Raw genomic sequence first — 20,776 nt, forward strand, 5'->3', positions numbered from 1 at the left:
TCACTTATAAATCTGGCTATTTTTGAATTTTTCCCAAAAAATTATGTTCATACTTTATAGACCTATTTAACCTTTTTTATGACTTTCATGGAGCCATTTGGCAGTAGAAAGTTTCAACTTGAAACTAGAAAGAATTTACTTCAGTTTTAAAATAATTAGGGGTTGTTCTGTACAATAGTGTGATATCTCACGTGATGGTATATTTCTTGAGATTAGTTGTCCCATTAATCTTATTATTTTAGTGTAAAAAATATTTAAAAATTAATTAATATCCCAAACCAAACATAAAATAAAGTTAATTTATAACTTTATCTCGGGATTATATGTTTTATTCCATGTACCAAATGACTACTTAGGTTAGGTAGGGTTTCATGAAAAGAGAATGAAAAGTGGAAGAGAGTACTGAAAGTGAAGAACCGGACGGTTTTTTATTTGGTCCACGCGTCGACAAGTCATGGTAATATTTGAGTGGGGTACGTTTGCCTCCGACTGCCCTTTCATATGACACATGTCGCAATATAATTTGTTAGGACATGTCCAACTACTTTATGAGAACTGACAGACCTCTCAAGTCTGAAGTCTTAAATTAATTTAATGGAGTAGTAAAAATCCGCAATATTCAAATCTAATCCATCACATTCACACCAAGCGTTCTCGATTCTCATTTTCATTCCCATTCATCTTCGGTCAAGTCGGTCTTGTGATCAAGTCATCATCAATGGCGGATTGTGGATCGGATCCTTCGGGATTTCGATTAGGTAAAGTAAATTTGTGTTTTCCTCTTTCCCGTCACCTAATTGTTTGTTATTCATACAGTTGTGCTTTAAGAATTAGATGACTATTAATTGTGATTGATTCATAATATAGCTCACTGGTATAAACTTAGTGGACTTCGATTGAACTGAGAACGCAAATGCACAACGGGGATGATGCAGTGATTTTAGTTTTTCTTTGAATTGATTGAATTTACAATTGATGAAAGTTCGTAAATAACCGGAGAATTAGCTACTTTTGTTGGTCCGACGCAATTTGGTTTGCACGGCAGTTTTCTCTTTCTCTGCTTTGATATTTAATGGTTTAACAATATAAAAGTATGAGTTTTATATATTCTTTATGACATTATTTGGGTGAAAGAGTTATTGCAAACTGCGATGGGCTATAACTGTTATGAAAACCGCTAAATATAGGAGTTTTAGCTTTTTTATTTCTCTACCTTTTGGGTGCAAACAGGCAGTTAGATTAGACTCTGAAGTTAGATTCTGGGTTTAACATGTAGCTTTAAAACCTTGGGGAATTGAGATGGTTAATGCGTGTTTGATTTATCCGCGAAATTTGGAATTCAGTTTCATTTTATAGTTTCAAATGGTGTCAGTATTTATGTTGTAGCTCTAATCTCTCTCTGTAGATCAGACTTCATAGTTTGGCTTGCCCATTTCAAAATCTCAATCGTGTTTCTTAAATTTTTGTGTCATATTTTAATACTAAAGGATAACTACATGCTAAGAAGAAATATGCATAAGAAGAAATAAAACCACGTAGAAGTTGATAACCACCACACCAAGGGTGTGACCCAATGGTCAATAAAGTGGGTGAGAACCACGAGGTCTCAGGTTCAAATTCCAGCGGAGGCAAAACACACTAGGTGCTTTCTTCCCATCTATCCAAGCCTTGGTGGATAGAGTGACATAGTACCTATTGCTGGTGGGAGGTGGCAGGTACCCCGTGGAATTAGTCGAAGTGCGCGCAAGCTGGCACGGTCACCACATGTATCAAAATGAAGAAAAATTTATCAAATTGAAAAATTGATAACCAAGAAAAATTGATAACTTGAGGGTAAATAAGGGGAAGTCATTTAAAATTGAGGTATAATTGTTCTTAGCAGTATTGCTCCTCATTTCTTAGATATTCTTTCTTTTGATAAGAATTACAAAGTAAATCTACTGCTCCATACCAGAACTTTAAGAGAAGATTTAACTAGATATTGCTGACCTTTCGCAAAACACTGTTGCCATAGTGAAACCAACTAAAGTGTTTTAATCTAATTGCCAATGGTTCCATAAATACGCAAGATACTTACCCACAAGAGAGAAACTTAATGTGTTGGTTGTGTAAGTAGTTTTAGTTGGAGAAAGAAACTGTTCATATGTTGGTATAGAATAGTAGAGGATGGGTGTTTGTGAGCCAAGTCAACTTTTCTTTGGCTCATCTCTCAAATTGAAAACTTCTTAGCTTGAGTGGGCTCAAGTGTAACCAAGCCCAAGTTAGTTCTTTGAGCTTGGCTTGCTGGAGCAATTAAAAAGCTCAAGACTTTTGTGACATGACGTTGCAAATAAAATACATAAGCCAGGGAGAAGCAATCTATTTGCATAACAGCTTCATCTTGAGAAATCTAACGCAAAGAATTGAATGAAAAATGAGACCTCGTCATTAGCTTTCCTTAGCTATAATAATATTGTTGACATCTCACAGATGCAATTTCAAACCCAAACACCTTCACCGATGTGTCACTAGTGATCTTTCAAGTCCAACGTTATCCAACTCCATCTTATTAAAGTATGTGGAAATGAGATTTCTAGTTTATGCCACAGATCTGCAAGAGAAGCTGGTTTTCAGCTATGGCTTAGCAGTGTACTAGAGGCTGGAGTCTCTTTCTTATGCTCTTCTCTCAGAAAACAGACATAATTATTAACTATATACAATGTATAAGGCATTGGCAAGAGTGTTTCAAGTGTTGATCCATAGCATTGGTTGATGTTGCGTTTGCATGTTTTGAATTAAATGTGCTACAATGAGGTTTATTATGTCTGACTGACTCTACATAAAACTTCTTCCGAAAGTTGGACTATGTATCTTTGTAAACATAATATTTTTTGTTGATTTTGAGTTGCAGACATAACACAGATATTATCAGAAGTACAACACCGTTGGCTGAGACCTGCAGAGATTTGTGAAATCCTGCGGAACTACAAGAAGTTTCATATAACCCCAGAGGCTCCACACAGGCCAGTCAGTATGTCTTCTTCATTTTTATCCATCTATTTTCTAAACTTATGATATTCTTTCGACTTCAGAGCAACTATGCCACTTAGCACATCCTAACAGACACTTCTACAAAAGAAAACTTTCTGGTTCCTTGGTTTTGATGGGAATTCTTAAAGTTTTTGCATGTATGCCCTAACCTCAATGAGTATTTTAGTTGTAAGACTTACTGTCTCAATTTAAGCTATTTTAAAGAGGATTTGAGTTTAGACAAAGCAGCAGTTTCCTTTCTGTACAAGGAATCTAATTAAATTTCTTTTATTATAGTTGTCAATGAAATGATAAATATTCATTTAATAACATGTTGCTTCTCTATCTAAAAACAAATAGTCTTTACGTTTATTGGTTTTCATGCTCATTGGGACCCTAATTTCTTTAGACATTATAAATGACTTTTCTGCAGTCCTGCGTCAGTGCTTTGTGTCCTGCAAAACTATCATCTAAGTAGGGAAATAGAAGATCCTCTGAGAATAATTGTAGATTTTGTTTTCAAAGTGACTAAAGAATATACAATATCCTCCATGTGAGACTAGCAACTCTAAATGACTGTTGATGATTGGAGCAGTCTGTTGTAGAATTATTTTATTAGCATTGTTACCTGCATTTCCTAAAAAGGAAATGATTTGATTTTCCCTCTATTCGTGCTTTTAGATGTTTGTTCTTAATGTGTGCTTTACTCTTCAGGTGGTTCTGTTTTTCTTTTCGATAGGAAGGTGCTAAGATACTTTAGGAAGGATGGGCATAACTGGAGGAAGAAGAAGGATGGGAAGACAGTTAAAGAAGCTCATGAGAAGCTGAAGGTAGGTGTTGATAGTTTGGGCATCAGTACCGTCTGTTTGGGTTGGCTAGATGAGTCTAATTTTTGTGAGCTAAAGCTAGTGAACTTTTTTATATACTTCATACTATTTGTTGATGAAATCCTTCTGCAGGTCGGAAGTATTGATGTGCTACACTGCTACTATGCCCATGGAGAAGAAGATGATAATTTTCAAAGGCGTAGTTATTGGATGCTTGAACAGTGAGTATGGACCAATAGATGTGGCATCATTGTTTCGTTTTGTATTTTCTTTTTGGACCTCTTCTCTTTTTACTTTTGTGTCCAATTACTTGCAAAAGAAGTAGCTCAAAATAAGAAACTAAAGAACTTATTGATTGGTTAAAATACCTTCATAACGGAGGTATTAAGCAAAAGTAGATTAGAATAACTACTATGTCTATTTCATAGGAATACAGTAAATAAGGGACTATACAAGAGTTCATAAGAACATACTGTTCATTCCGTCTACTAGTCCTACAAAGAGAGATTAAACTGTTTGCACGTTCTTGTTTACTCTTTCAATCTGTTTTTTCGTCATCTCTAACCACCTCTGCACTAAAAGTTCTTTCTTTTCATTTAATTTGGTGCAGGGATCTCATGCACATAGTTTTTGTTCACTACTTGGAAGTCAAGGTTAGACTCTACTGTTTTCTTTCATTATTAGGTCATTAATCAGTTTAGTTAACTGTTACACACTCACGAGGGATTAAATCAAATTACTATCACTAAGTGGGATGTGAGAGTTCAGTTTGAGCATGATCTCCGCATCCTTCTTTCTGATCACTCTTTAGGTAATTGGAGAACCTTGGAAAATCACCGACCCCAAACTCCCACCTTTTAGGGAAAAACGGGAGGAGGAAAGGAGAAAAAGTACAGTGATAACTGATAACTGGAAATTTCCAGCATCAGTTCTTCTAGTTCCATACTTTTGGTTTTGTTTGAACTAAGAAAATCTACACTATGCCTGTTGCACATCCCTTTAACCAGACTCTGGGTCTATGACATATATATGGAAATAGCAAGTTTTTTAAAGCAAGACTGCTATATTCTATATTCATTTTGAGCTGAATGCTATTTGGCTGATGATGTAATTCCCTTTATGTACTTTTCCAGTACCTTCTTGGTACTAGTTATCTTATCAAAAAGATCCATAGACTGCCGCTTTTATTATAGTTCTTTGTTATTTCTCCTTGACAGGGTAACAAGGCGAATATGGGTTGCGTCAGAAGCATTAAATCAGCTCACTCAAACTATCTGAACGATTGCTCATTGTCCGATAGTTTTCCTCGGGGTCACAAGAAACTAGCTTCAGCAAATGCTGACTCAACAAGTGTAGCAAGCACTTTAACTTCAGCACATGAAGAAGCTGAATCGGGTAATTTGTCTGCGGTTGGTTTTAATGTGATTTCTTCAGCTGTCTTGTAGAAATTTTATGGCTATACTTGATTTACCTAGTTTGTAAGTGCCGAGCACTAAATCTGTTGCAAAAGGTCTCATACTGGAAATTTATCACAGAAGATAGTCACCAAGCGTGTTCTAGATTTCAGTCATATCCAGAGCGAGCTTCTGGAATGGACAGGAATCTGGTGGAAAATAGGGATACCATCTATAGTTCATATGGTTCACCTCAATCTTCAGGTGCCTATGCTAAGTTTTTGTGTGAAGTTATTGCATTTTTTCATCACTGTGGTTTCTTCAAGACTGTTTCATATTCTTTTATTGTTTATTTTATGTTTAAAAGTTTTTAATTGTTGTTGCAGTGGAGTATACATCACTTCCCGGTATAGATGTAGGTGAAAAGTGTGGTCTTGGTAATTTTGCATCTGGTCCTCAAAGAACAATTGATTTGGGATCTCAGGAACCAGTTTCTCAGCATTGTTCAAATGGTACTAAATCGCTTCAGAGCCTTTCTGGTATGATTTTCGGAAATGAATTGGGCTTTAACCAAGTATTTTGTAGGTGAGATAGTATGCCAAGATGATTTTAAGAACAATTTGTCAGTCAAAGGAAATTGGCAGGTAAAGGCGTAAAGCTGTTTAAGGTCCATTTTTTTTACATAATTACATTATATTATTGATCAACATTACTGGTTTAAGTACAAAACCAATACCTATCCTCATTCTAACTCTTTTGAGCTGCTCTTTTGGAGTCATTCCACTGTAAGCTGACATCTCCAGTCAACTCATAGGTCTGTAAATCTGGATCTACTAAGCACTTGTATTTTAGAAATTAATGGAATCTTTCCAGGATTCTTATGTGTCCACTTTGTTTAAATTTAGAAGATTTCTGTTTTGCTTTCTTAAAAAATTAAATTTTTCTAAGAATTAAGACTCGCATGTATGATATTTTCTTGCGTTAAAATTGAATGCTGCCCGTTTCTTGTGGCAAATAAGTACCTATTTTAGACAATTTAAGAATGTGTTCATGAGCATGTGTCTCGGCGACTTTCTCTTACTTAGAGTCTGAATTTGGAGATTATTTATTTATCTTCTCCTTGCCCTTGTTTTCCATCCTTTTATGTACCAGGCTTTCTTGTTCTCCAATGATGTGCTAAACTTTGCTCTCTTTTTTTTTTTTTTAATTTATCAGTATTCTTTTGGAGACTCTGCATCGCAGTTTCATGGACAAATTGTCAATCAGGATTTGATTGCAGATTCGAGCTATGATTTGGTAAATAGTTTTCACAACAAAAACCTATCTTCAGACCTATATACTGGTAGGGGGCAATCGTACTTGTATCCTGATGAGCAAGAAGAGCAGCTAACACAATTGAATATTCAATATCTGAATTCACTCGTGGAAGTTCAAGGTGACTTCAATCAAGAAAATAGTATGGATATGCTAGGGCTTGGAGACTATTCTACGATCAAACATCCTCATTTGAACAGTGTAAAAATGGAAGAAGGCCTGAAAAAAGTTGACAGTTTCTCCCGATGGGTCGTGAAAGAGCTTGAGGATGTTGAGGAGTTGCATATGCAGCGTACTAATCGAATTTCATGGAATGTTATAGATACTGAGGATGATGGTTCCTGTCTACCCACCCAACTGCACGTGGATTCAGATTCACTGAATCCCTCACTTTCCCAGGAGCAGGTCTTCAGCATCATTGATTTTTCGCCTAATTGGGCTTATTCAAACTTGGAAACGAAGGTAAATTATGAAGCATTTGACTTTTATGTTCTTTAGCGTGAGTGCTAGATTGGCACTGCTTGCGCCTATTGTCTGAAATCTCTATTGATTTGCAGTAGTTTCATGTCTTAGAATCCACTTTTTCTATCAAATGCAATTACCTCTCTTGACCTTGCTGTGTCTGGTTATTGCCACCCAAGCTTTCACAATCATGCAACCAATTATTCGATAGCCTAGATTGTGCATAATCTCATTATTTTAGCTAAGGAATTGAAATTTACTACTGAAAGATATTAGATGACTTTTCAAATTCTGATTTTTCGACACACAAAGCAGGTATTGATTACTGGTAGATTTCTTAAGAGTGAAGGCGAGCTGATAGAGTGCAAGTGGTCATGTATGTTTGGGGAAGTAGAGGTTCCCGCAGAGGTTTTAGCAGATGGGGTACTTCGTTGTCATGCTCCCCCACACAAACCAGGAGTACTCCCTTTTTATGTGACATGTTCAAATAGATTGGCTTGTAGTGAAGTCAGAGAATTCGAATACAGACTTGGAGCTTATCAGGAAATTGGTGCTGCCAATGTTTCTGCAACTGAGATGCATCTCCTTGAACGAATTGAAAGTTTAATGTCCTTGGGACCTGTTAGTAGTTGTCACAGTTCTGATAGTATGGAGGCTGCTAAGGAGAAACATAGTACAGTGAATAAAATCATCTGTATGATGGAGGAAGAGAATCAGCAGATGATAGAGAGAGCGTCAGACTATGATACATCCCAATGCGGAGTGAAAGAGGATCTATTTCTTGAAAGAAAGCTGAAGCAGAATTTCTATGCATGGCTGGTTCGCCAAGTTACTGATGATGGCAGAGGGCGAACTGCTATCGATGATGAAGGTCAAGGTGTACTTCATTTGGCAGCTGCACTTGGTTATGATTGGGCCTTAAAGCCAATTTTAGCATCAGGGGTAAGTGTAGATTTTCGTGACATGAATGGATGGACTGCACTTCATTGGGCTGCATTCTATGGAAGGTAAATACTCCAATGATTGATTTTTCAGTTCCTCATTTATGCTTCACTTTAAAAGTCAGTGGCCAATTCTCACTGTTCTGTGTTGATTGTCCTGTGATTTTTGTTTCATAACTGAAATTTCTTAGTTAACATTTAACAAAAAGAGATCTTTGGCCAATAGAACTGGCCTAAGTTTTGTTGAGATCCTAACACTGTTGGATATGTCTTGGTAGTTATCTTAGAGTTCAATACAACAAAGAAAAAAGACAGGTGCTATGCTAAAGCAATTAAAGCAAACATCAATAAAGTCCATTTCCTTTTGTTTGTAGTCCAAGCAATGTAGAGTCCGCTTTTTACCAGATAAAAAGAATGTAGGTTAGCTGGATTTCATTGTGATGATTGGTGGCATGGCAATCAAAACTGATCCTCTTTAATGAATTCTGCTATAGCTGTAGAAAGAAGAAAGTCTAAAGGATCTATTCCATATCTGCTATTGACAAGTCGAAAAGCTGAAAGCAAATTTAAATCTAAAGACTAAGTAACTTCTTACTTTCATTTTATCTTGGGTGACATTAGTAATCTTATCAAGTAGTGCAATCATCATTAATTCCCGTAAAAAGCTTCCAACAGAATGAGCAGCTTGCTAATAGGCTTTTATCTTACAGGGAGAAGACTGTTGTTGGTCTTGTCTCTTTAGGTGCATCTCCTGGAGCGTTGACAGACCCATCTGCTGAATTTCCCTTGGGTAGAACCCCCGCTGATCTGGCATCTGCCAATGGACACAAGGGAATATCTGGATTTCTTGCTGAATCCTCTTTGACCACTCACCTTTCTAAGCTTACTGTGACTGATGCAACGGAAGAGCTTGCTTCAGAAGTTTCTGGAGCAAAAGTTGGAGAAACAGTTACAGAGCGTGTGGCTGTTACAACTACTGGAGATGATGTGCCAGATGTACTTTCACTTAAGGATTCTCTGGCTGCTATACGCAATGCTACTCAAGCAGCTGCTCGGATACATCAAATTTTCAGGGTTCAGTCGTTTCAGAGGAAGCAAATTATTGAGCGTAGCGACAATGAGCTATCATCTGATGAGAATGCTCTTTCTATTGTTGCTTCTAGAGCTTGTAAGTTGGGACAAAACAATGGTATAGCTCATGCAGCTGCCACTCAAATCCAGAAAAAGTTCCGTGGCTGGAATAAGAGAAAAGAGTTTCTTTTAATCCGGCAAAAAATCGTTAAAATTCAGGTGCATTGCTTCCTTCAAATCACAATATTGTTATACACTTGGCGGGAAGTTACATATGTTTTTGTTGCTGTTGATGCCGAGGTTATCTTGCCTTTATGTTGCTTAACCAACTTTCACATGCAAAATTTTATCCACGAGTCAGGTTGTGTTATGTGGAAGCTGTGATAAATGATAATCAGATTTTCATATGTTGGTCCTTGTCTTTAAGCTGATACATTACATTTGACCTATCGTTTTAAAGTTTCCCCTTTTCTATAGCTCAAGTGCTCAACATCTACTAGTCATTTTCTTTCTTGACGCTGACATTTTCACTGTTCATGGTGAAGGCTCATGTAAGGGGGCATCAGGTGAGGAAGAAATATAAACCAATTATCTGGTCAGTAGGAATTTTGGAGAAGGTGATATTGCGCTGGAGACGTAAAAGAAGTGGTTTGAGGGGATTTAGATCAGAAGTGGTCATCAATAAGCCAAGCATCCAAGATGACTCATTACCGGAGGATGATTATGATTTTCTGAAGGAAGGAAGAAAACAGACTGAAGTAAGGATGCAAAAAGCCCTTGCTAGGGTGAAGTCCATGACTCAGTATCCTGAGGGCCGTGCTCAATATCGTAGGCTGCTTACTGCTGCTGAAGGACTTCGTGAAGTAAAGGTATAACAATTTTGCCAAGTATGCTTCAATATGATTGCTATTATCATAGAGTTGCTGAATGGCTTTTATGCAATACTAGGATGTTTAGAGAAAAGGGAGAGAACTGTAGCTTACTTTTTTTTTGACTGGGTTTTTTGACTGAGCAGAAAATAACAACTGCTCCTTTTCCCATTATCTGGCATGCACATCTATCTACTTAATGATTTGATCTATGGTTGTTGCTCTCAAGTTGCAAAACATGAACTATGGGTTAAGGCGAGTTCCTAGATCAAAATTTGACTGACCTTTGTAGGGAAACAACTCGGGAAAGGGTTTTTTCTGGGGAAAAGTAGATGAAAAAAAGAAAAATAGGATGCTACATCTCGTTGTGGAAAGTCTAAATCTTTTCTTATGTTGATAAGCTCGGTTTATTTTTCATTACCAAATGCGTCTTATGAACTGTGTTAGTTGAAGTTACCCTCTTATGATATACTTATGTAATATAAAAGCAGAAAAAATTGTTTAGGACAGGTCTCTGTGTTGCAGAGAGATCTTGCGGTTGGTTGCATAGTTAGATTAGAGTACCTTGACTTTCTGAACGTAGTCTGATGGATTGAGTATTTCAAATTGTTGATATCCTAAACTGAACATATCTGTGACTCCTCAATTCCGCATCTGAATTTGTCAGTAATTTTCTTGTTACCACTGCAGAGTTTTAGAAAATTACAGTCAATTCTATTGGGTTGTAGATATTGGCTCTACCTTGAACTTGAGCATTACCCTTGACCATGTTTTGGTGAATCAAAGTTTCAGCTGCCTAACTGAACTCATGGTTTTGATTGGCTTGTTCTGTAATTCGTTTTTCTTCACTTTCAGCAGGATGGTTCAACTTGTATTCAGGAGAGCTCAGAAGATACCAGCTATCCTGAAGAGGAGTTGTTTGATGTTGAAAATTTGTTGGATGATGACACTTTCATGTCTATAGCATTTGAATAAGCTTCTTTTCCCTTGATTAGCCCAATTAATAGTTGATTCATTGTATATACATAGAAAATAGTAGCTAGCTAATTATGCACTTTTAGCTTACTCGAGGGAAATTTCGATACAATGTTGATTCTTATGTTTTTTGTTAACATAAAAGAAATGCTAATATGTGCAGCCATTAATTTTCACCAAAGAAAGTTCTTTTCAATTTTTACTTCTGGAAACTTGTTTTCCATTTCTAACAATTTATTTATACAATCTTAGTAAATGGATTGGCAGGTATTAACTGTTTCAAAATTCTAGCAGACGGCTGCTGCATTAGCTTTCTGTCTGTCTGTTCTGCGTTTAGTATCAGTCCAACTTTATTAAGTGTCAACTGTTGATAGCGTCGCTGCTCACGCCTGGGAAAAATCTTTGTTCTCAGAACCAGTTAACAAGCAGAAATCTGGGTGAACTGTTGGGAGGTGACTTCTTGTAAGCAACCTACGAGTCTAATCGTTGTACCTGTCTTTCAAAAATTGAAACTCCAGCTCTAATCTTTTCTAATCCTGCTGATGGGAATATATGCTATTCTTATTTCCACTGTTTCCTTCTTTAACCACTAAAGAGGTCTATATTCCCACGTTTCCTTTTTATATTATATCGCCGTTCCGCCTTGATCTTATACAAAGGGTCATCATTTATATTCATTTAATGAACTGGTCTGCGAGTATCCGGGTACAGGTTCAACAACACTGTAATTGATCATACGTACGAAAAATCACTGCTAGACAGATTTTGCAAATATAATAGTGTAACTGGTTGAAATACAAGGTGTTCAGTTCATAATCAACTATCCCTAGAAAGGACTATGTGGTTGAGATGGATGATGAGATGAGAGCTATGTGGTTTTAAATCAACTTTATGGCGCTAAATTCGATTAACTTCATACTCACATAGTATAAGAGAAGGGAATCAAGTATTAAGCTCAACTTATCTCAGGAAAATTTGTCAGAAAAAATTTATACCCACATAGTTGTAAGGAAAAGAATATTGTACTAGAGCCAAGGTCCATCAGTGTTCATCTCAACCACTTCAAAACAAAGCTACACAGCAGCAGTCTATCCTTTCAGATTGAAATTACACAAAAGAGACACTTATTCCTGCTTTTGGAGTTCTGCCAACGAAGTGCATTGGTACTCCTTGCAGTTTGATATCTAATAAAATACAATATCAACATCTCGTTTGAAGTTTCTGTACCAGGATTTACATCTCTTTATTGTTAAAACAAGTCAAATGCTAGAAAACCCTCGTATGTTGTACACAGAACCATAAACATTTGTTAAGTAAGTCCAGCAAACCATGGGAAAGCTGAACATGACATAAGTTGAGCAGAGACGGGCAAAATAGTTAGGTCTCGACATGTGAGAACTCTTTATCAGCTCTTGGTAGCAGCAAGGCTCTCATAGAAGAGAATATAGCCATGATCTGTATTGCTCGAGTACTCTTGAGCTGAGCCAAAAAAGGTCTGAACAGCAGACTCATCAATGATCTCAGCGTTCTCATCATCAAAGAACAACCAGTGGTTGTGGCTTTTCACAAGACTAACATAATGCCCATGGTTTGGCCCACTCCCAACATGAACAACAACAGCAAATAGAGAATACTCAGAGTCCGTGTTTTCAATGGTGTTGCTTAGTTTCAGCTCCAGAGGAAACACTACACGGTAAGACAACTTTTTGTAACGACCTAGTTGTTCCATATACTTGAAACGCTTCAAATGAATGACCAGGATGTGTGGCGGTTTCTTTATCTTCATCCGTTTTTGTGCTTCTTGCAAGCTGAATTCACAAAAAGAAATTAACTTTCCCTGTCATTTTAATTGTTTAAAAAGGAAAGGGTGAAGGCACCTACCTACAGCACTTGTCGCAGAAAAATTTGTCCTCTGCATTGAGGGTCTCTGTCGAACTGAAATTTTTGAGGCAGCTTGTAATTGAACTGTTCTGTTCAATATCAAGGCTCAAATCAAAAAATGTCTCATCCCTTGCTGTGACTGTCTCACACCTCAAACATCTTGTTTCATTGGTTAATATACCCTGCATTCATATAAAAAATAAACCGGTTAAGCAGCCACTAGATCTAGAAAGTAGTAAACCATTTGCGGAGTTCTAGGATCCAAAATTTGCATCACAAGTGGAGAAAAGTAAGCACATCTAATTTATACAGATATGAATCTGTTCACTGATGAAATCCATGAGCATCAGATACAGATTCAAAAGATCAGCATAGGACAATGGACATTACCTCTTATTCTTTCCAATGACAGAATAAAAGAATTCATTGACAGATCTTTTTCATAACCTCATTGACAGAATTTTAAGAGAACTTCAGATTTTCCTCCTTAACCTCTAACTCCTCTGAGAAACAAAGTTGAAAGACCCAACATAGAACCCTCTTATCCTTTCAAACGAAAATATAAAGTTCATTGACAGAAATATAAGAGAAAACTTCAATTATTCCTTGTCCTCTTTTTTTACCTCCGGCGAAGCTGCAACACAGATGCTAAACTGACTGCTGTTAATTTTTTTTTGATGAAGTAATAATAGATTTCATTGCTGGCATCAAGAAGATGCATAATAATACAAAAGTTATGGAAGCAAAAAGACTTTGTTAGCTCAATTACAAAAAGACTATTCTAGTACCAGGGAGCTAACGAAGTTCAAAAAGTTGTCAGGAGAATCTAAGGGGGAAAGGTAATGCCAACTAAAAAGATACAAAAGACATCTAGCCTTGAGGGAATGATTTGGAGTTGATAATCCTTCAAAACATCTGCTGTTGTTAAATTATGTAAAGACAAGAATGATGAGATTCTAAACGAGTGAAGACACATATAATTTACCTGAAAATTTTTGTGCACCCAGGTAACAAGTGGCTCCTTCTTAACACCATTGCTCTGACCATTGCATGATCCATTTGCTACTTTTTCAGGAGAACTTGCCATTAAGCTTTTCGATGCATGTGACTCTTTCTCCAAGATATCAACGAGTTCATTTAACAAGAAGTTCAAAAACTCATGGGCATCCTAAGCAAAAGCATGAACAAATTCAATTGTATCAAACCTAGATGAACTAGGAATTTATTTTGCATTATAAGCAGCAGTGTTCTAATAATTCTGGATAGCACATCGAGTAGAGATCATATAGACTAATTAGACACATGCTTCCTAAATCATTGTTCATGGCAGTTAAACCCTTTAGCTTTAAAAAGATAGTAACTTAACCTTCTGTAATTTTAACTGACATCTCTTATTTTTTAGGTCAAAATAGGACTTACAACTATCGTTCCTTCCTAACTATTTCTTTCTCTTCCTCATAGTCATTTCCCTGTTCCATTAGGCAGACGAGCATCTGAGCAGTAACTCTTCTTTTTCATCCTCCTTTTTCTTCTTTTCCTCAAGCAACCAACCACCCCACAAACCCCCTAGCGAAATTCATTTTCCACCTCTATGTAAATGATCAGATAAAGATGGTAATCGTTTAACAATAAAGTAGTGTGGTTTTAGCATGTAAAGCACAATATGGGTGAGTTGGATGAGTCAGAAGGTAAAAACTTCCCCTGCTTTGTCATAAAAATAGTTAAAAGGACCAGGTATGTCTCCCAGAAGAAAATACAATGTATAAGGGCAATGGATCACTACACCTTGAAGATGCTCCAAAATACAAGATAGATGACATCAATGTAACACGAAGAGTGCATTCTTTCGAAGCTAAAGCACATAATACAGACTTAGGATCGACATCCGACCTGTCTCTTGTTTCAAACTGATCTAGATTAGCTAAAAATTATACATCTAAAGTAAAAGTAAACATGGCACATCTTTTTGTTTGATATTTTTAAGGTATTCCCTCACTTGTTTCAGATGATCTTTCTTTCATTTTCTTATTCTCTTTCAAACAGGTCTCTTTCTATAGGTCACCACTATGAACTAATATTTCAATCCTTAAAATACAGTGATTGCATCTTCAAGATTCTTTTGAAGCCATCAAGAACTTCATGGTTAACGAAACTGATGAAGAAGTGACTTGTCCCTTTGTGATCTAACCAAAAAATGATTCTTACATGGATGTAGCAACAACAACAACAACAACAACGACCCAGTGAAATCCCACTAGTGGGGTCTGGGGAGGGTAGTGCGTACGCAAACTTTAACCCTACCCCGAGGGGGTAGAGAGGCTATTTTCGATACACTCTCGGCTCAAGAATCCCTCGGCTTACATAGACGTAGCAAAAATACAAAAATGTACAAGGAAACACGTACTTGATGCATGTAACCTCGGAAAAGTTCATTTTGCTTCCTGACTCTTTGCACAAAGCGCCGTGGAGCAATAACACCAGTTTTCTTCTTCTGTGAACTTATCTGCATGACAACAACAACGTTTACGTGACTACAATTTGTCAATGATCAGAGATAAAGAAAAAACTTTTCTCATGGATAGAAATTTTATTTCCTGATGATAATTCTTAAATTATCATCTTTCAACAAAATTTAGCTTGTAGACATCATGTTGAGACTGACCTCGTGGTAGACAAAAATGCCTGGTTATCGCAAAACTGGTAATACCAAATCCTCATATTCAGGTTAAAATTTGAAAACCTCTACTACATGACAAAACATAACCAAGTTAAAGTTCAATGAAGGGGAGTTTAGAAGAGAAAGCTTAAAGTTCTTATTTGTTTCTCTTAGATTATCATGTTATCTTGATTTTCTTACTTCCCTAGCACCTTGGATTGACTCTTCAGTTAACGATGCAGATCGATCATGCTACCTCAGCTAATCAAATATTTTGGCCTTCTCAATCGAGAAAACTAGAAAATCTCATGCTACAAAATATCTTGCTTCTTTCAATTTCCTCTAACCAAAATTAAGATAATAGGAATAAGGTTGCTAAACATACTGAACTAGCACTAGCACTTGATCGAATTAAGTCCACAATAGTCACATTGCTTCTGCTAGATGTCATGCCTTTTCCACGTTCCAATTGAACGACACAAAGGTAGCTGACATTTAAAGCTAGATTTGCCAAATGCCACAATAAACATGACACACGGAGGACATCAAGTTTTTTACAGGGATTCTTTTGATCAAGTAAAGCAATAATAAATTCAAGCCGAAAATATTAGTATCAAACATCAAAATACCACTTATTAGACAGAAAGCTCACACACTTAGATTGTATCTGGTACCTGTGAGAACAATTCAGCCAGACAAGTTAAGAGATTCTCCTCCGCTTCTGGAGGGCTTTTATTATTTGCATAATACTCCAGCAGTTGCTCACGGAATGGTACACAAAAGTACAGCGCCTGTTTCAGAACACAAAAAATTTAATCACATCGGAAAAGGCAGCAATTACTCCTAAAATAAAGTGTTTTTTGCACCTAAATTTACACAATATACTGACTTTATCTGAGAACGAAATCCATCATCGAAAAACTAATCAAATTGCAAAACTATGCATCCAGACAATCCTCACTAAACCTATAATTCGAAAACAGATAGTGAATACAAAATTCATCATAAGAATCCGATCAAATAGTAAAAACACATAACTTGATAAATATTTAAATTATCCGAAGGAAAGAGGTCCAAATTGAGTAGGATAGATATAGACCTAGCTTGGGATCAAGACATATTGTTGTTGTTGTTGTTATTGTAACAATCAAAGCTAAACCCAAATTTGAAAAACTCAAAAGAATTTTACAGTAACAGAATAAAGAAGTAACGCCGACCTGCAAGACGCTGTTGCAGTAACAAGTGTTGCCAAAGTTTTCGAGGCCAAAGTAGCGTTCGCCTTCGGGAAATTGGTCGCCGAGGGCCTTCTCCAGCTTCGAACCCGTTGCACCCATTAGACCCTCCTCTACCAAATACCAATACTCCCCCTCTATTCTGCTTTCTTTTTTGGTCTTCAAATTCAACAATCACAAATGGGGTATTTATCTATCTACAGTAACCATATTATGTAAAGTCTAGACTACGATGTGAATTTATAGACCAAGAGAAGTGGAGCTAGTGTTGGATTTTTGGGCTGAATTTGTCGTTCGTTTCAATTCTCAAAGGCGTGCTTGTAGAGGCGGTGTGTGTACTAGCCATCTGGCATTGACCCAAAGCTCTTGCCTGGTTTTTTTTTTCTTCCCTTTTTAGTGTTATTTCTCTTTAATTTTTCTATTATTACGTTGAGATATTAGATGTTATATAATTACTAAAAATGACTGTTTAATTTTCCAAAATCAAAAGTTTTATACTGATAACAATACTAGAGTAGCATTAATCGTCTGTCGAACATCCTTTTTTTTTTTTTTTAAATTTGGATATCAATAATCTTGCTTAGATGACATAGATTTGGTTGAAACTTGAAAAAATAATTTTTGAAAGTTGAAGTTGTATTTAGACATGCATATTATTTGAAGTAAAGTTGAAATTTTATTAGTGGAAGAAAATTTTTCACCCAAAAATTGTCCTAAATCAATTTTTGGAAACTTGAAAAAGAATTTTAATTTTTTTTAAAAAACTGATCATAACAAACAATGTATTCAAAAATTTCTTTAAAAAAAATAATCAAAATCTATGACCTAACGGGAGCAAAATCCTTTTTATATTTAATAATAAAGTTGATCATCAGTTTATTTGTTCTTTTTTACACTAGATACAAGTTTTTGAGTATTCCTTCCGAAGCTTAATTAGTCAATTTTCATATTTCGGGACTAGGTGAGCTTCACTTTCTTCCCTAATATATGTATTTAGAATTTTTTACATGTTATTTTTTTACCTTATAAAACCAGTTAAATGCATTACAGATTATTTAAGAAAAGGTATATTTTGGTTGTTTATTTGAGGAAAATGACAAAAAGAGGTGACAATAAGAATAAATATAGAGTCACCGGTAAATTATTCTAAAACAATTAATCCAAGGAGGGATGATGCTTAATGGTACACACGCTATTTTCCTGAATTAATTTAAAATACGTATTTTCCTTTTCTCATTGGTGACTAACGATAGACCTTAGCTTGCCTGCTTTGGCAAATAAATAATTAAACACGAAGTCAACGTAGATTTGGTGCAATGTATCTCTCTTGAAAAAAGTCCGAGTGTCAAGTTCTTATATTTAAATATTACTTTGATTATCTAAATCCTTTATTGTGGTCAAATCTGTTATGGTCTTCTATAAAGGAGATAAACAAGAATGAAGAAATGAGTCACTACTCACTTCTACGTGCAATGCAAAATAACTAAAGAAATTCCGAAATATGCCAAATTAAAAGGCATTTGCTTAAAAAGGATCCACTATAATATTAGAATCAAAGGGTTTAGTTTTATGCATTAATAGCATAAAGAATATAATCAGGATAATCTGATGTGTAATGTTGTATATAACTTAAAATCTATAATGAATTCATTGTCCCATTCTTAAATACTTCACCTCAAAGCTTAACTCATTTTTCCCAATATATTAAAGTCATAAACAGCCCGGTGCACAAAGCGGTCCGGAGAAGGATCGTACCTTAGGGGTGTGATATAGAGAACTTACCCTAATGCAAGCATTAGTCACTACTTCCACAGCTCGTACCCCTGACTTATAGGTCAAGTATATAAAAGTCAAGTTCTAAAAGCTAGGAGGCTCGTTGCTAGTAGAAATTGTGGTCCAAATGTGGTAGTTTAACCCATATTTCCAATCCGTTAGGGTTGAATTCTATAGGCCATGGTTAATTAACATACAGTTTCACCTCTTCAAATCACTAATTCATAGTAACTTGATACATCTATACTATATTAAAAGCACGAAGACCCTTAGTGAAATGTCGTTCGTCTTTTTTACCCTTCAAAAATTAATTTCACACTAAACAAAATAGTCATTTAATTAATTTCTCTAATATTTAGGCCTATGAATTAAATCATTTCCGTATTGAAATTAGGTAAAAACTCCTAATATTTAGGAATTTAAATCGATTAGATTCTATTCATATAAATCCTTTGCCTAAATTAACTAAAAATACCCTTCCGGTTGTTATACTTTTAAAAGTCCTAATCTAAATAGGAATAGATTATAGCCACACATATAAACTAAAATAGTGGTATCAGTGGAGATCATTAGCTAAAAGATCATCTTTCTTTTATATTTTGACATGTATCCATTGGAATTCTTATTTCATTATTTTAGATTGTTTTGTTTGATAATTAGGGATTGCCGTTTTGCTTTGTTTTTAGAAGATTTTTTTATTTTTATTTTAGAAGAAATCTATTTGTGGACTAATATTAGGACTTTAAAATTAATTAAAATTTTGCTTTAAAAGTTATTTCTTATTTGAATTAAGCAGGAAGTCGTAATATATCGAACTTTAAAATCAATTAAATTTCACATTATATAATTGTTTTTCTTGTTTGAATTATTTAATATAACTATAGTACATTCCATATTATTGTTGCCAAGGATTCATCTCCGCGGTAAATTTAAGTTCTTTCCAAGTTTTTATTGCAAAATTATAAGAAGATTTCTAGATTCAGTGTTTTGTCTATTCTTTTATCTACGTCAAGAATCATTATAAAGGTTTATATATTCAAGTTTTTTTTATGATTTAGAATGAGTTTGCTCATTTTTTAACGACTAGATTATATAACAATATTTTACATGTAGTGAAAAATTTAAAATATATTTAACCATTACTATTTATTAAAGTAAGATAAATAAATTATATCTAAAAATACTTTAATTACCTAATGAATTTCAAAATGATGAGAAAGAGAGATATTTATATAAGTTTTAGAATGACTAACAGGACACATGGAAAGCACTAATCTATATCTATTCTATATCAAATAAAATTATAACAAGAATAAATTTCAGTTGAATATATTGACTGAAGATTGAGAACTTTTATTGGAGTAGTTTATTTTTTTATTGAGTGATAAATATAGGATCAATATTTATATATACTTTATTTTATAACTCAAACACAATATTTAATATAATATCAACGTTTTTTAAAAAAGTCTTTTACTCATTGAGATAGTGTACACGTGCAACGCGCGTAACGTAAGACTAGTTTTAATATAAATGCCGATAAATTTCTACCATTATCCTACCTCTAGTCTCTTCCTATCCCGCCTATAAAATATAAATTCACGAAGACTGTCCATCGATCCTCTAATATAAGCAAGCACGTATTACAAAAAATAGTAATAAAGAGCATTATATGTAACAAGATCATAATTAGAGCTTTTTTGTTATCATTTTTTCCTTGCTTCTCAGCTCGTTATCTAATTGATTAGGTTCTCCTCTATTAATGAACCTAGCAACCAAAACCCAAAAGACAAGGCCCTCTGTAAAATTGTAGGTTGCCTTTGGATTTCTGAAGTTGAAGTACAGGAAAAACTTCAAACATATGATACAGATGTATTTACTATCTGATATTTACCAAGCTCCAAATAGTGAAGGTAAATAAATACTCTACTATTTCTCATTCTTCTTCGTTTTGCTAATTGAAGACACAAGACCTATTTTTAGCATATCTACTTTTGCCTTGCAGTCACTAGTATTGAAATGTAATATCGAGATGAATCAATTACATAAAGAAATTAAAGTAAAAGGTAGAAGAAAGTATTTAACTTCAACCACTCTTAATTGTCATTAAGCAAACTACATGAAAATTTTGCATTTTTTCTTCAGAATCCTATCAAGTAAACGAAATCACTAAAAAAAATTATACATTAATTATACGCTATTTCTTTTCTATTAGGAATGACTCTGAATGGACTGGCCTAGGAAACATAAAGGCTCTCATTAAAAATGTATTGTTAAGATTTGCTCATGCTTCACCCTTGGTGGCTGCAATAGTCCCTCACTTTTGTTAGGAAAACTGGTACTCTAAAGTGCGTGAACGCTCTATCAAAGCA

General features: G+C 35.1%; 2 protein-coding genes across 10 annotated transcripts; one reads left to right on the forward strand and one right to left on the reverse strand.

The window, feature by feature from the left end:
* The first annotated feature begins 569 nt into the window (after positions 1-569).
* LOC107806257 (calmodulin-binding transcription activator 2) lies at positions 570-11,047 on the forward strand. 9 transcript variants are annotated; one of them, XM_075238739.1, is made up of 14 exons: positions 570-758; positions 2,891-3,010; positions 3,724-3,839; positions 3,969-4,057; positions 4,447-4,489; positions 5,054-5,231; positions 5,372-5,494; positions 5,617-5,742; positions 5,816-5,874; positions 6,446-7,006; positions 7,322-8,013; positions 8,658-9,237; positions 9,564-9,887; positions 10,743-11,047. In XM_075238739.1, exons 1-14 carry the CDS (start codon positions 719-721, stop codon positions 10,860-10,862), a joined length of 3,171 nt encoding a protein of 1,056 aa, XP_075094840.1. In that variant the 5' UTR covers positions 570-718; the 3' UTR covers positions 10,863-11,047. The 9 variants fall into 9 exon arrangements, with proteins under 9 accessions (XP_075094840.1, XP_075094841.1, XP_075094842.1 ...); XM_075238740.1 differs by having other exon boundaries at positions 10,746-11,047; XM_075238741.1 differs by having other exon boundaries at positions 5,375-5,494.
* Positions 11,048-11,867: 820 nt separating this feature from the next.
* Positions 11,868-17,006, reverse strand: LOC107806258 (ubiquitin carboxyl-terminal hydrolase 3). Its single transcript, XM_016630381.2, has 6 exons — positions 16,617-17,006; positions 16,074-16,190; positions 15,148-15,246; positions 13,729-13,911; positions 12,744-12,925; positions 11,868-12,670 (listed from the first exon to the last, which is right to left on the reverse strand). Exons 1-6 carry the CDS (start codon positions 16,731-16,733, stop codon positions 12,268-12,270), a joined length of 1,101 nt encoding a protein of 366 aa, XP_016485867.1. The 5' UTR covers positions 16,734-17,006; the 3' UTR covers positions 11,868-12,267.
* Between the last annotated feature and the right edge of the window lie 3,770 nt (positions 17,007-20,776).

This window comes from Nicotiana tabacum, chromosome 19 (genome assembly GCF_000715075.1).
Source record: "Nicotiana tabacum cultivar K326 chromosome 19, ASM71507v2, whole genome shotgun sequence".
Classification (NCBI taxonomy): domain Eukaryota; kingdom Viridiplantae; phylum Streptophyta; class Magnoliopsida; order Solanales; family Solanaceae; genus Nicotiana; species Nicotiana tabacum.